The sequence below is a fragment of the Podarcis filfolensis genome (genome assembly GCF_964270895.1).
Source record: "Podarcis filfolensis genome assembly, chromosome: 8".
In the NCBI taxonomy this organism is placed as follows: domain Eukaryota; kingdom Metazoa; phylum Chordata; class Lepidosauria; order Squamata; family Lacertidae; genus Podarcis; species Podarcis filfolensis.
This window is the reverse complement of record NC_139611.1, coordinates 89,999,461-90,013,071: the sequence shown is the minus strand read 5'-3', so window position 1 is coordinate 90,013,071 and position 13,611 is coordinate 89,999,461. Positions and strand designations below refer to the sequence as shown.

The following is a 13,611-nucleotide window of genomic DNA, read 5'->3' as shown; positions in this document are numbered from 1 at the left end:
ACTGGCGGAAAGGCCCGAGCGCGGCCGGAAGGCGCGGGGCGGGGCGGGGGCGGGGGCGGGGCCTGGGGCGGCGGCGGCGAGGCTCAGCCATGGTGGAGAAGGAGGAGAAGGACCAGGCCGGCCGAGCCAGCGCCGCCGCCGCCATCAGCGAGGAGGAGGCGGCCCAGTACGACCGCCAGATCCGCCTCTGGGGCCTCGAGGCGCAGAAACGGTAAGGCCGCCTGCCTGCCTGCCTCTCTCGGCTGCGCCCCTTTGCCCGAGGATGCCGGGGGCCCTTCGGCCGCCCACGCTCCCCGCCGGACAACCCCGCCGGCTGCCCAGGGCCCCGAGCCGGGGAGAGGCCTCCTCCCGGGGAGCACGAGACCCTCTCGGGGAAGGCCCCGTCCCAGCGCCGGATTGACTACAAGCTCAACAAGCTGCAGCTTAGGGCCCCACTCTCTGGGGGGCCCCCAAAAACTGGATGTGCATTTCCAAAATATAAGATGATGATGATGATGATTTATTATTTATTTCCCAGCCGAACATTAAAAACACAATACGGTATTAACATAAGATATAAGATTTAAAAAACCAAATTAAATAAAACCGACCTCCAGCAACAGTGTTTTGTGCTGTGTAGGCTCCTATGATGTCAGTCATGGACCCCCAGACATTTTAAATTAGAACTTAATAATTATTTCACTATTACTATACTTTTTCCTAATGTATTTCACCATTAATGTACTTCTTCTTAATTGTATTTCAGTTCAACAATTACTTTGATAAAATACATCTTTTGTGATGTGCAAGTGGCTTGAGATACCTATGAGGTCCATCACTGACTTTCTAGCATCTATTCAACACAAAAAAACAGTGGCAATTTGTTGTTGGCCAAGGGACAGCTGGACATAGAACGGGCCCCTTTACCTTCAGGAGGTTAGGGCCACATCAAACCTGGATCCTGCCCTTGGGAGGATGCTTGGGCCCCGTGGCGCTCCTGGCCAACCCCATTTGCTTTCCAGGGCCCCGAATGAGTGAGGGTCCTCCTCCCTGGGAGCAGGAGACCATCTTGGAGAAGGCCTGGTCCTGTGGCATACCTTCCTTCTCCCAGATGGTCCTCGTGAGTCGCGGGGAGAGGCAGCTTCAAACAAAGCTTCAGGCGCATGCTTAGGATTCAGGGCAGAAAAGCAAGCGCAGCTTTGCCATTGGGGGGAAGCAGTGCCAGATTTACACATTATTCTTATTCTTATTATTATTATTAATACCTCGCCCCTCTAGCTGGGTTTTGCCAGCCACCTTGGGTGGCTCCCAACCGAATATTAAAAACACAGTACAGCATTAAATATTAAAAAATTCCCTGAAAGCCTTCAGATGTCTTTTAAAAGTAAGATAGTTGTTTATTGCCTTGACATCTGATTGGAGGGCGTTCCACAGGTGTATAAGCTAAACAAGCTCTAGCTTAGGGCACCACTCTTGGGGGCCCAAAAAAAAATTAAAGGGGGAAAAAAGATGTACATTTCCAAAATATAAGATAAAAACAAATGAAATAAAACCTACAAACAGCAACAGTGTTTTGTGTAGGATCCTGCTATGATGTCAGTCCTGGGCCCTGCCTGGTCGCCTGCTCCCTCAAATATCCCTGGTTTGCTCCTTTCTATATATAGGGTGCCAACATTCTGCATGGACTGGTTGCAAGGCAACATGTGCAAATGGCTTCAGATACCTATGAGGTCCATCAATTACCATCTAGCATATATTCAACACCAAAAACAGCGACCATTTGTTGTTGACAAAGGACAGCTGGACATATCGATGGTCCCATCACCCTACCCAGTCCTGTGGCGAAATCCCCCCCCCCTTGGGAGCATTTTTTCCTTCTCCCCAATGGCAGCTTAAAACAAAGCTCCAGGCGCATCCCTAGGATTCAGGGCAGAGAAGCAAGTGCAGCTGCGCCATCAGGGCAAAGCGGGTGGAAGCCACCGATTTATGTGAAAGGCCTGGGAAACACAGGAGCTGCTGCCGCCCTGTCATTTCATCATCATCATCATTTTGTTTGTATGCCACCTTTCCTTAGTTGAAACTGCTCAAGGCAGCTGACAGTAAGATTTACATCATTACAGACGTAACAGAAGTCATAAACAATAAATAAAACACATCAAAAAGTACACAGCCAAATGGAAACAAATTCAACGTAAATCATAAGATCCAAAACTAAAGATACAACAATAATATCAATAGCAGCAACAGCTCTCTCAACCCCCCTCCAGCCAATCATTTATTGAATCCGTGTGCCGCCTTTCCTCCACAGAGCCCAGGGCAGCTCACAGCAGAAAAGAGAAGCGCACAGAACACAGGATAAAGGCACAAAAGCTCCTCCCCTTCCAAATGCATAATAATAAATCATGATAATAAAGTTTGTTTATACCCCGCCCTCCCCGCCAAAACTGGGCTCAGAGCGGTTGCATGAGCGCTACATCGGGTGGCTCCTCCGAAAACACGGTCTCAAAGCGAATCGAAATCTAAGGCAGGCAGGGACTGTGGAACTCCCTGCCACCAGGCTCAGTGGCAGCCTCCCTGGCAGAGAGGTCTCCCTCCGGCATTTGCCAGGGGGCTCCTGTTTGGGGGCATCTCGCTGGCGGCTGTGAGGGCACAGGGCTGGAGGGGCTGGATTCAGCGCCGGGGCCCCTCCTGCGCCCTTAAAAGAGAGTGGGCCATCTGTCTTTGGAAGGGGTGTCTTGCCAGGCAAGGCCAAGGCCTGAGCCTCCTGGGGCTTCCCCACCATGGGGGCCACCCCAGAGAAGGCCCCGTCTCTCGCTGACAAGGGGGCGTCTCATGGGGCTGCATGCTATGAAAAATGGGGGGGAGCGTAAATACCCCACAAAGAACCCCCAGGTCCCAGCAGATCAGGGGGGCTTACCTGTTGGGGGGCTCCCAGCGCGCCACTCCAGCCTGCCCCACACCGGCCTCGGCTCCTACCAGCAGAGGCCTCCTCCTGGGGGTTCGTGGTGCTGCCCCACCTCAAGACGGCGGGGCCCTTGCTGCCGGGCCCCCTGGATCCCGCCAGCTCCCTTGCTGCCGCTGCCGGCCTGTTGGGGGGCAGGTGCTTGCCAGGCCCCTTTTTTCTGGCCCCCATTTGGAGCTCCCCTTTCCAGGGAGGGGGCGAGGGGGTCATGGCTGCCCTCCCGGGTCCCCTCAGGAGCGCTGGACTGGCCATGGGGGGGGTCTTCCCACATCAGCTGCCCCCCTGGTTTGGGGGGGTCCCTCCCCTCCCCAACGGCCACGGAAGCTTCCGGGCCCCAGCCTTCTGCCTCCTCAGCGAGGGCCACAGAAAATGGCCGCTGGGGGGGCTGGTTGGGCCTGTGAGGGGCCCCAGGCGAGCGGCTGGCGTTGAAACCAGGGGGGATAAAAATCAATGCTTTTTATATATAAAAATTTCAAAAAATCAGATTTTTAAAAAATTTAAATTGGATTTTTAAAAATGAAATGCTTTTGGAGGGAAAACCTTTCTAAAGATAGTTTTCTATTTAAGTTACATTATAGTCAAAGGCTGTTTGTTAGGAAATAAGGATTTAAGTTTTTCATGTGTGCTAAAACTCAGCCTAAAGTGTGTTTTTTTTATAAAAAAGTCGTTTAACCACATCGGTTAACAAACATGGATACATATGCTACAATGTTATTGTTTTAGTTAAATAAATGGTTTACATTTTTTTAACGAAATGGTTATTTTTTTCTCCTTCCGATTGAGTACAGCAGAAAAGTTGTCCAAATATCAACAGTTAACTTATGAAACCTCACCAGAATTTCATAATTACCTGTCTAGGTATTTCTAATAGTATCACCAAATCAGGAATTTTTGATATAACTGTAAAAAACTATTCTGAAAAGTTATGATTCCCAAAAGGAAACCTTCCTCTGGTTGTAAATAGTAAGATGATACCAGCAAGAACGAGTCTTTCTGTAAAAAAAATTAAAAATGATTTCCATCAAGTCCTACTGACTAGTGATTTAAATTGTGATTTAAATCCATTTTATTCAAATCAAATGCCAGCCTGCGTGAGGGGGCAGCCCTGAGGCCACGCTGGGCCCCCCAAGCCGGCGTCTGAGGGGCCAAGAGGAAGGAGGCCCCGCTCCCTGCAGGCCCCACAAAATGGCCAGGCCACCTTCTGAGGGAATTTCATATCGAAAATCAGTCATTTTTTATGTAACTGTAAAAAACTACTCTGGAAATTTATGAGTCCAAAAAAGAAACCTTCATTTGGTTGTAAATATTAAGGTGATACCAGCCAGAACGAGTCATTCTGTAAAAAAATATGATTTCAATCAAGCCCCGCTCCCTTCAGGCGCTGTCCCAGAATGGCCAGGCCAGCTTCTGGGGCCTTTTGGGCGGGGGGCCTGGGGGCCCGTCTTGGGAGGGGACAGCTCAGCCCCCCATCTCAACATTTTCTGTGAGGGGCTCTTGCTTGCTTTCAAGCAGGGTGGACTTGATTGAAATCAAATCAGTTTAAATCACTAGTCAGTAAGACTTGATTTCAATCCCTAGTCAGTAAGACCCAATTTCAATCATTTTTATTATTATTATTATTATTACAGAAAGACTCATTCTTGCTGGTATCACCTTAATATTTACAACCAGAGGAAGGTTTCCTTTTGGGAATCATAAATTTTCAGAGTAGTTTTTACCGTTATATCAACAATTCCTGATTTGGTGATACTATTAGAAATACCTTGACAGATAATTATGAAATTCTGGTGAGGTTTCGTAAGTTAGCTGTTTATATTTGGACAACTTTTCTACTGTACTTGATTGGAAAGAGAAAAATGATCATTTCCTTAATAGCAATGTAAACTATTTAACTAAAACAACAACATTATAGCATATGTATCCATGTTTATTAGCTAATGTGGTTGAACGATTTTTAAAAAACCCCACAAAAACCCCTTAGACTGAGTTTTAGCACACATGAAAATCTTAAATCCTTATTTCCTGACAAACAGCCTTTGGACTATAACGTAACCTAAATAGAAAACTATCTTTAGAAATATTTTTCCTCCAGAAGCATTTTATTTTAAAAATCCAGTTTAAATTTTTAAAAAATCCAATTTAAATTTTTAAAAAATAGAATTAAATTTTTAAAATCTGAATTTTTAAACTTATTTTTAAAAAATCATTGATTTTTATCCACCCTGCCCCCCTTTCCTCACTCTGCCCCACAAGTGCATCCCTTGCCCCTCTCTCCACCCTCTTCAGAGCTGCCCCTTCAAAATGTCCGCCTGCCTTCGCATTGGGGTGGGAGTCTTATCTGAATTCTTTATGGAAAGTTTTCAACATAGAATACAATAGAAATCAACTTAGAAAATAGAAAGGGAAAGAAAGAGGGTGGGCGGAAAACAAAGACAGGAGCCTTTGCTGCCTCTTGGTCTCTCCTCCATCCCCTTCCTGTCCGTTTCCTCCGCAACCCAAACTAGAGGACAACAAAAAAAATAATGCAAAAATAAAATGAGTCCCCATAAAGGACAAAAGCTACATAGCATTCAAAGGGGCATTTAAAAAATCAAAAAGAGAGACAAAGGAAAGACGTAGCAGGGACCTTAGATTCTCCATCTACCCACAACGTACTGTATTTTTCTGTCTATAAGACGCCCCCTATTTTGGGGGACTCCAGTTTAAGAAAATGGGGAAGATGTATCCGTGTATAAGACGCCCCCCAATTTTTGACATTATTTTTTAGGGGGGAAACCTAGTCTTATATACGGAAAAATACGGTATATCCAGGTTATTCAAAGTATTCCCCCCATTCATTGCAGGTTTCTGTTAGATGACATTTCCCCCATCTTCAGTCACCTCAAGTTCATTCAGTTTCCTTTCCGTGGAAAAAGTCCCAAAGGGGATCTTCCATTGTTATTATCCCTCGATATCCAGAAAAGTCCTCCTCCAGTCCAGTCCAGTGCTACCTCATGTTACGGACAGGATCCGTTCCGGAGGCCCGTCCAGAACGTGAGATGCCTGCAACTCGAAGCACTGTGTGTGGCGTGATTTAGCACCTGCACAGGCACTAGTGGCAAAACCCGGAAGTAACGCAAGGTATGACTGTATAACGCTTTTATCTCCAAGAGGTTCCCTTATTAGGATAATGATCCGTAACTCTTTACTTACTGTAGGTCCATTAGTTCATACCCAATTCCGTATCTCCCAGTCCCAGAGTTTCTGTATTTAGGAAGAAGGGCCTTCCATGCCCCCTTCTTTTTCCAGAGTCTGGGTGGTCTATCCCTCTGAGTATTCCTCCACTTGCACACAAGATCCTTGCTCTCCAAGCTCTCTCTTGGCCATCTCAGAAGGTTCCTTCATGTTTTTTTCTCTCCTCGGTTCCATTCCTCTCCTCCTTGATCTGTTCCAGTCCTCCATGCCTCTCCCTTCCATCCTCTGCCATCTCCCTCTTTTCCATTCCACTCTCATTTTCAGGCACATCTCGATCGGTGCCCCCCCTCCCCCCAGGTCCTATGGATTCTTCAGCCTGGCATTTCTCTGATCTCTCTTCCTTCCTCATTCTGCGCACCTTCTTCATTCTGATCTCTTGCAATCGCTTAGCCAATAATCGCTGCGCAATACCAACAATCAATGGGGTTGATTGATAATTAAGATAAGCTTTTTGCTTTTGTTCTTCAGCCTGTTAATTAATGTCTCTTATTATGCCAGCAGCCAATTTGCGTCCTGGGCAAGAGGCAGATGGGTCGCCTCAGTCGTAATTAGTTCCCGCCTCAAAAATAGAAGGGAGGTTTTGCTGAGCTGATGCCTTAAGACAGGGGCCAGCAAACTTTTTCAGCAGGGGGCTGGTCCACTGTCCCTCAGACCTTATGGGGGCCAGACTATATGGGGGTGTGAATGAACTAATTCCTATGCCCCACAAATAAACCAGAGGTGCATTTTCAATAAAAGGACACATTCTACTCATGTAAAAACACCAGGCAGGCCCCACAAATAACCCAGAGGTGCATTTTCAATAAAAGGACACATGCTACTCATGTAAAAACACTCTGATTCCCAGACCGTCCGTGGGCCAGATTGAGAAGGCAATTGGGCTGGATCCAGCCCCCAGGCCTTAGTTTGCCTACCCCTGCCTTAAGAGCTACCCTGAAGGGCCCGATGGCAGTTCTTCTCACCCAGACGCTCCTCATCCGCAAAGAGCAACTTGTCTCCATGTGAGGAGTGGCTCCTTCAGAGCAACTGCCAGTGAGGTTTATTCCATTTAATCTCCCTCTTTTCAAAGGGGGAGTGTGATACCAGGATTCTCCCTGGCTATCATAAATCACTGCATAATCACTAGAGGTTGGCATTTGGGAAAATTCAAGAGGGGAGGAGATGGGAGTGAGGGGCAACCCCCTTTATTCCAATAAGCAAGGTGACCACTTGGAGGATTTTAGGCATAGATTTGAATGACCATCCCTCAGGGATTCTTCAGCTGAGATTCCTGCATTGCAGGGGGTTGGACTAGATGACCCCCGGGACCCCTTCCATTCTATGATTCTAATTATAAATATCACCCTCAGCAACACGTACTGCCATTTTCTCGTTGCAACCTCTTTGGATTAGAACAGCAAAGACAGGAGAGAAAAGCTGCAATAAAAACAAGGAATAGCAGGGATAAAATTTGCCATTAGAACCCCCGGGGTAATATACCTCTTTTCAGAGCTTTGAAGATCAAAACCCGTCAGGTTAATTTGGTCATTTGGCAAAAGGATCCCGTCCGCTGGCCTTGAATTAACCCTTTCCTCTCCATCCTGGGCCACTTCCTTTTGACCAGCATCTTGTGCCCTGGGGGGGGGGGGGGCTGAACTGCATCCTTTCTGCCTCCTGGAGGCCCTGCTGTGGGCATCGGGGCACTGATGGCTTCCTCTTGTATTCTGCAGCCTGCGGGCATCTCGGGTGCTGCTGGTGGGCATGAAAGGCTTGGGGGCAGAAGTGGCCAAGAACCTAATCCTAGCAGGAGTCAAAGCCCTGACGATGCTCGACCATCAGCAGGTGAGTCTTGCCCAAGGGGCCGGGAGCGGGTCCTGGGGGGTGGGGCTCCTCCCTTGGGCTTCCTGTTGCCGCCCTGTGTGTCCCCTGATCCTGGAATGGGAAATAGGATATACGTGATCTTGCCCCTTTGTACTCAAAAGCGCGTGTCCGTAAAATTATTTATTTCATGAAATTTAAACACTGCTTGGTTACCGGGGGGGGGGGGGGGGAGCCTGAAAGCGGTTTACAGAAAAGATGATAAAATTTACCCTACAAAAAATTACAGCGATCATTTAAAACACACAAAAAGTTTAAAACAACGATAGATTGAAACAAATTAAAACTCACTTCAACTTTCCAAAGATCTGGGTAGGTTTGTCTGAACAATTATGTTTTTGGCAGTTGCCGAAAAGGATACAGCGAGGGTTTGATGTCAATAGGCAGGGAGTTCCAAAGTGTAGGGGCCGCCTCACTAAATGACTGAGTTTTTACAAACGCAGAACAAGTATTATGTGGCACCTGTAGGAGTGCCAGTTCTTTCAATCGAAGCAGTTGAGTGGGCCCACGGGGGCAAGGTGATCTCACAAATAAGTGGTCCCAAGTCCTTAAGGGCTTCATATATTGGTCGTAACACCTTTAACTCAGTCTGGTAGCAAATGGGCAGCCAGTGCAGATCTCTGAGCACTGGGGTGTTTTTCCCCTCAAGGCCTCACTCTTGTCAGCAATCGTGCTGCAGCATTCTGCACCAACTGCGGCCTCCAGATCAAGCGCAAGGGAAGCCCCACAGAGAGCGCATATGTGGCGAGGAGAGGGTTGTATGTCACAAGCCGGGAGATGGAGACTTTCTCAAGAAAGGAATGTCCTTGCTTGGGACCCCTGAGGCCACTGTCCCTCAGACCCTGCGGGGGCCAGACTATATTTGGAAAAAGGGAAAAAGAACGAATTCCTATGCCCCACAAATAACCCAGAGATGCATTTTAAATAAAAGGACAGATTCTATTCATGTAAAAACTGCAATTAGTCCTACAGGAAAAAGCAAGGGATAGTATGCAGATGACCAAAAATAGCTTTAGCACGTGTAATGAGACAAGAATCCAGGGCTCTCCATAGCTTTCAATTTAGTAATAAGTTGTAATTCAGCGACTTCTCTTTCAAGTCTGTTTCTGAAATTCTTTTGTAATAAGACAGCTGCTTTGAGATCTTGTATTGAATGTGCTGGGAGATTGAAGTCTTCTCCTACTGGTTTCTCTGCCTGTGAGGTGGGTTAGGCCTTGTGAGTGAGGGGCCCAAGGTTACCCAGCAAGCTTCATGACCAGATGAGGGTTTGAACCCTGCTCTCCCAGGTCCTAGTCTGACACTAACCACTCTGCCACCCTGGCTCTCAGCCTTCAGGGCTCCTGTGGCGTTTCTCCTGTGGCATTTCCTGCCCAGTCTCTTCCTGGTGGCACCAGCCACAACCTTGCCTTGTGCGTATTTTCTGCCAAGGAAGGGCTGCATCCGACATTAGTTCTACTGAGGGTGTTAGTCCTTCTTGGAGTAGAGCCATTGAAATCATTGGCTGTGGCTCGAGAACTTTAAGTGAAGTGGGTCTTCTCTTGAGGACGACTAACACAGAATACAACACAAATCAGTCTAGAAATGCACTTTCCCCAGACGAGAGATGCTTGTAATCAGGTGTAAATCAAGTATTGAAAAAATCTGGAGATTCAAAGACTTTAGAAATCAGTAACAACAACAAAATAGGCATGAGGGAAAAAGCATTTGGAGGGGGAGATATTTTGATTAGATAAGTACAGTAGACCCCCAATTTAACTTGTGATTTACTTATGTGGTTGCACCTTGCATGGGTGGCAGGAAAACAAATAAGAAACGGAGAGTGAAGGTGGGTGGGTGCGAGACAGTTAGAAGGGGCTCTCAACCTCTCAGCCAAGATCTCTCAACCTTCCTGGAGCCCTATAAGTAACGCCAGAGGGTTTTAGAAGATCTTTCTGTTCTGGGTTCTCCTGCTGCACAAAGAGTTTCTTAGACCTCCGCCTTGTTTGTCAGGCTCTGGGAAGGTCGCATGAGGCCTCTGGAAGGCTGTGAGGGGCTGCTGCAATATCTTGAGGTGCTTTTGCAAGATGTCGGGGGGCTCTGTGAGACCTTGCAGGAGCCTCCCACAGTTTCCAGAGTCCAGTAAGGTAAGGAGGGACCTGTGGCAGGGCCATTCTGGGGGTCTTCCTGACTTTGCATGATTTTGCCTTTGCACACAAACCCCTGGCATGGAACCCCTTTGTAGTGCTTTCTCTGGGGGTACGCATACCCCTAAACATTTTGTGAATCTTTGTACTTTTGTCCATTTACCGTATTTATTTTTTGTGATTTGAACTATAAAATGGTGATTTTCTTGAGTCAAAATGAGAGTACCCCTAAACATTTTTTTTGGGGGGGAAGCACTGCCCCTGTGTAAGTTTCGGGTGTGGAAAGCAGGCTTAACTTTCCCACTACACGGCAGCGCTTGCGACTTTGGGCCACAAGGTGGAGCTCCTTCACGCTGAAATGAGGATGCAAACCGGCCTCTTAGCCAGAAGATGAGCAAGAATTTGTAGAGAAGGAAGTGTGCAAGGATCAGGGTGGGGAGAGCCAAAGTACATAGCCAGCACATATAGTCCCCTCAGAGAAAACAGCAAAGAGAGAGCCTGCTTTTCCCTTTCTTGAGCAGTCCTCAAGCTGTTCTAACTCCTCAGTCGCTCCTGTGGTTCTGATGGCTGCATGAGTTTTCGGCAGCTGGAAGTTTCCCCATTCTGTGTTTGCACAAAAAAACTGAGCCTGTTGACTTCCTGCGCAGCATTGAACTGTGAGAGAGAAGATCTGCCAGAGAACAATGTGCCAGCTCTCCATTTGCCATGGCTTCAACTGATTCCCCCCACCCCATGCTCTTAAATCAGTCGCTAAGGACAGATTGAGTGGCAGCAGCTGGGAGACCAGGCACGTGCTTTGCCAGAGTGTGCAGCTGGATTGGACGGGGCTTTATCTGGGCCTCAGCTCCACCTGGATGTGGCTGAACTGAATTCAACTCCCTCCCCCATTCCTCTTTTGTGCTACATAAGCTCTTGATATAAAAGGTACCTACCAGGAGCTCTTTGGTATAGAGGCAATAAGTATTCATGGAGGAGAAGGCAGTTGATGGCTGCTAGCCAGGATGTGTGCGCTCTGCCTCCACGGTCAGGGGCAGAAATTCTTTGGGATACCATAGTAACTACTGACCAGTGACTCATTTTTCCTTCCTGGGTAAAGTTCTCGAGCAGGTGGTCCCAGTAGGGTCACCCCAGGCAGTCACTTTACTGTGGCTTGGGAAACACAGACCACTTGTAAATGCCATCTCCAACTCCTTGAAAGATTCCATCAACAGTGTCTCAGAAAATTTTTACATATCACTTGCGAAGGCAGGCAAACTAATGCCAGTGTACTGGAAGAAGCAAAGATCACCAGTGTCAAAGCAATGATTCTTCAACATCAACTTTGTTCGACTGGTCATGTTGTTCGGATGCCTGATGATCGTCTTCCAAAGCAACTACTCTATTCCGAACTTAAAAATGGAAAGCGTAATGCTGGTGGTCAACAAAAGAGGTTTAAAGACTGTCAAGGCAAATCTTTAAAAATGTAGCATAAACACTGACAACTGGGAAACACTGGCCTGCGAGTGCTCCTGTTGGAGAACAGCCTTTCCCAAAGGTGTCCTGGGCTTTGAAGACACTTGAACTCAGGACGCAAGGGAGAAACGTGCGAAGAGGAAGCCACGCTTGGCAAATCCACACTGGGACCAACTCCCGCCTGGGAACCAATGTTCCCACTGTGGAAGGACATGTGGATCCAGAATTGGCTCCACAGTCACTTATGGACTCACTGTTAAGCTGTGTTCATGGAAGACAATCTTGCTCAGCTATGAAGGATCACCAAAGAAGAAAGAGTCCTTCTGGAGCGGCTGTCCAAGTTCAGGGTGGCTGGCACCTATTTGCGGTGGTTCCAGTCCTGCTTCGATGGTTGTTCCCAGAGGGTGCTGCTGGGGGAGTGCTCTTTGGTCCAATGGAGCCTCCAGTGTGGGATTCCTCAGGGCGTGATTTTATCCCCTGTGCTGCTTAACAGGAAACCTCTTGAGGGGGATTATCCAGAGCAGGCTTCCTCAGCCTTGGCCCTCCAGGTCTTTTTGGCCTACAACTCCCATGATCCTTAGCTAGCAGGACCAATGGTCAGGGATGATGGGAACTGTACTCTCAAAACAACTGGAGGGCCGAGGTTGAGGAAGCCTGATCCAGAGGTTTGGCGTTGTCAGCAATATGCTCTACTTCTCTTTACATCAGTGGAAGTGCTGGACTGGTGTCTTCCCTCGGTAATGGACTGGCTCGCTTGGCACCTTCATAATACACCTTTTGGTGCCAGGTAAAAACCTTCTTCCACCAGGCCTTGGGCTGATTAACATCTGATACCCTTTTACGTGTGTTGGGGGAGGGGGTTGTTAGCTTGTTTTGGTTCTTGTTTTTGTTACGTATTTTGCGTTTTTTAGCTTGCATTTTCATGTAAACGAACCACCCTGAGATCTACAGAAGAGGAGCAATAGACAAATTTGATAATAAATGGCAGAACCCAGGACTGCAGCAAGGGAGCCCCACTTTTAAACCCTCACTCAGCCACGAAGCTCACGGGGCCGCCTGGGCTCAATCACGGTGCTTTAGCTTTGTCTGCTTTACTGTGTTGTGGTTGTGAGGATAAAATGGGGACGGGAACCTTTTAGGCGTCCTTGAACCTGAAAAAGTGAATGAAATGAGCTTGGAACAGGAGGCCCTGTGGTCACTCTACTACTATTAATGTTTATTAACTTTATAGACCACCCTTCATCAAGAGACCACAGAGCAGTTAAAATCATAAAACTCCAGTTACTTAATATAATAATAGCAAAGGGCAGCAATACCCCCTCGTCTTCTTCCCCTTCTTCCCTCCCGTGGTTTTTTAGCTTGCATTTTCATGCAAATGAACCATGCTGAGATCTTTCTTCCCTCCCGTGGTTCTGCTTTCCAGAGATAAATTGCTAGAAGTCCCTGGCAGAAGTTCCTACCTCACAGGGTTGTTGTAGGAGGGGAAGAACCATGTACGCCACTTTGAGCTCCTTAGAGGAAGAGGTGGGACGTAGATGCAGTAAATAAATGAAACCTTTTGCTGTGTGGCTTCGGGTGAGGTTCATTTGTCCTGGTGCTGCTGTTTCTCCCAGGAGGCCTGGGATTTTGCCCAGCTCTGATTACTTCCTTCTCCCCTCCCAGGTGTCGCCGGAAGATACGCAAGCTCAGTTTCTGATCCCTGGAGGGTCCCTGGGCAAGAACAGGGCGGAAGCCTCGCTGGAGCGGGCTCAGGACCTCAACCCCATGGTGGACGTGAAAGCGGACCCTGGGAACGTCGAGCAGAAGCCCGAGGAGTTCTTCACCCACTTTGACGTGGTAAGTTCTGGCGGGAGAAGCCAGCGAGGGGAGGCAGTCCGAGTGAGTGGCCTCAGTGGGCACCGATGGCACACTTTGGGCCACCATTTTCACAATGCCTCTGCTCCCAGATTGCCCTCTCTGGTGCTGTCAGAGGGGGTCTTAAAGCAGAGGCCAGCCGGCATGTAG

The 13,611-nt window shown here is 47.9% G+C and overlaps 1 protein-coding gene across 2 annotated transcripts in view; it reads left to right on the top strand.

The window, feature by feature from the left end:
* The window catches only part of SAE1 (SUMO1 activating enzyme subunit 1), a 29,374-nt gene that overhangs the window by 7,522 nt on the left and 8,241 nt on the right, over positions 1-13,611 (top strand). Inside the window, exons 1-3 of one of the 2 annotated variants that reach the window (XM_083627727.1) lie at positions 33-211; positions 7,885-7,996; positions 13,270-13,443. In XM_083627727.1, the coding sequence (XP_083483853.1) occupies positions 90-211; positions 7,885-7,996; positions 13,270-13,443 (408 nt within the window). In that variant the 5' untranslated portion in view covers positions 33-89. Of the gene's footprint in view, positions 1-32; positions 212-7,884; positions 7,997-13,269; positions 13,444-13,611 lie in introns of those variants that run through there. The other variant, XM_083627728.1, reaches the window with a different exon arrangement.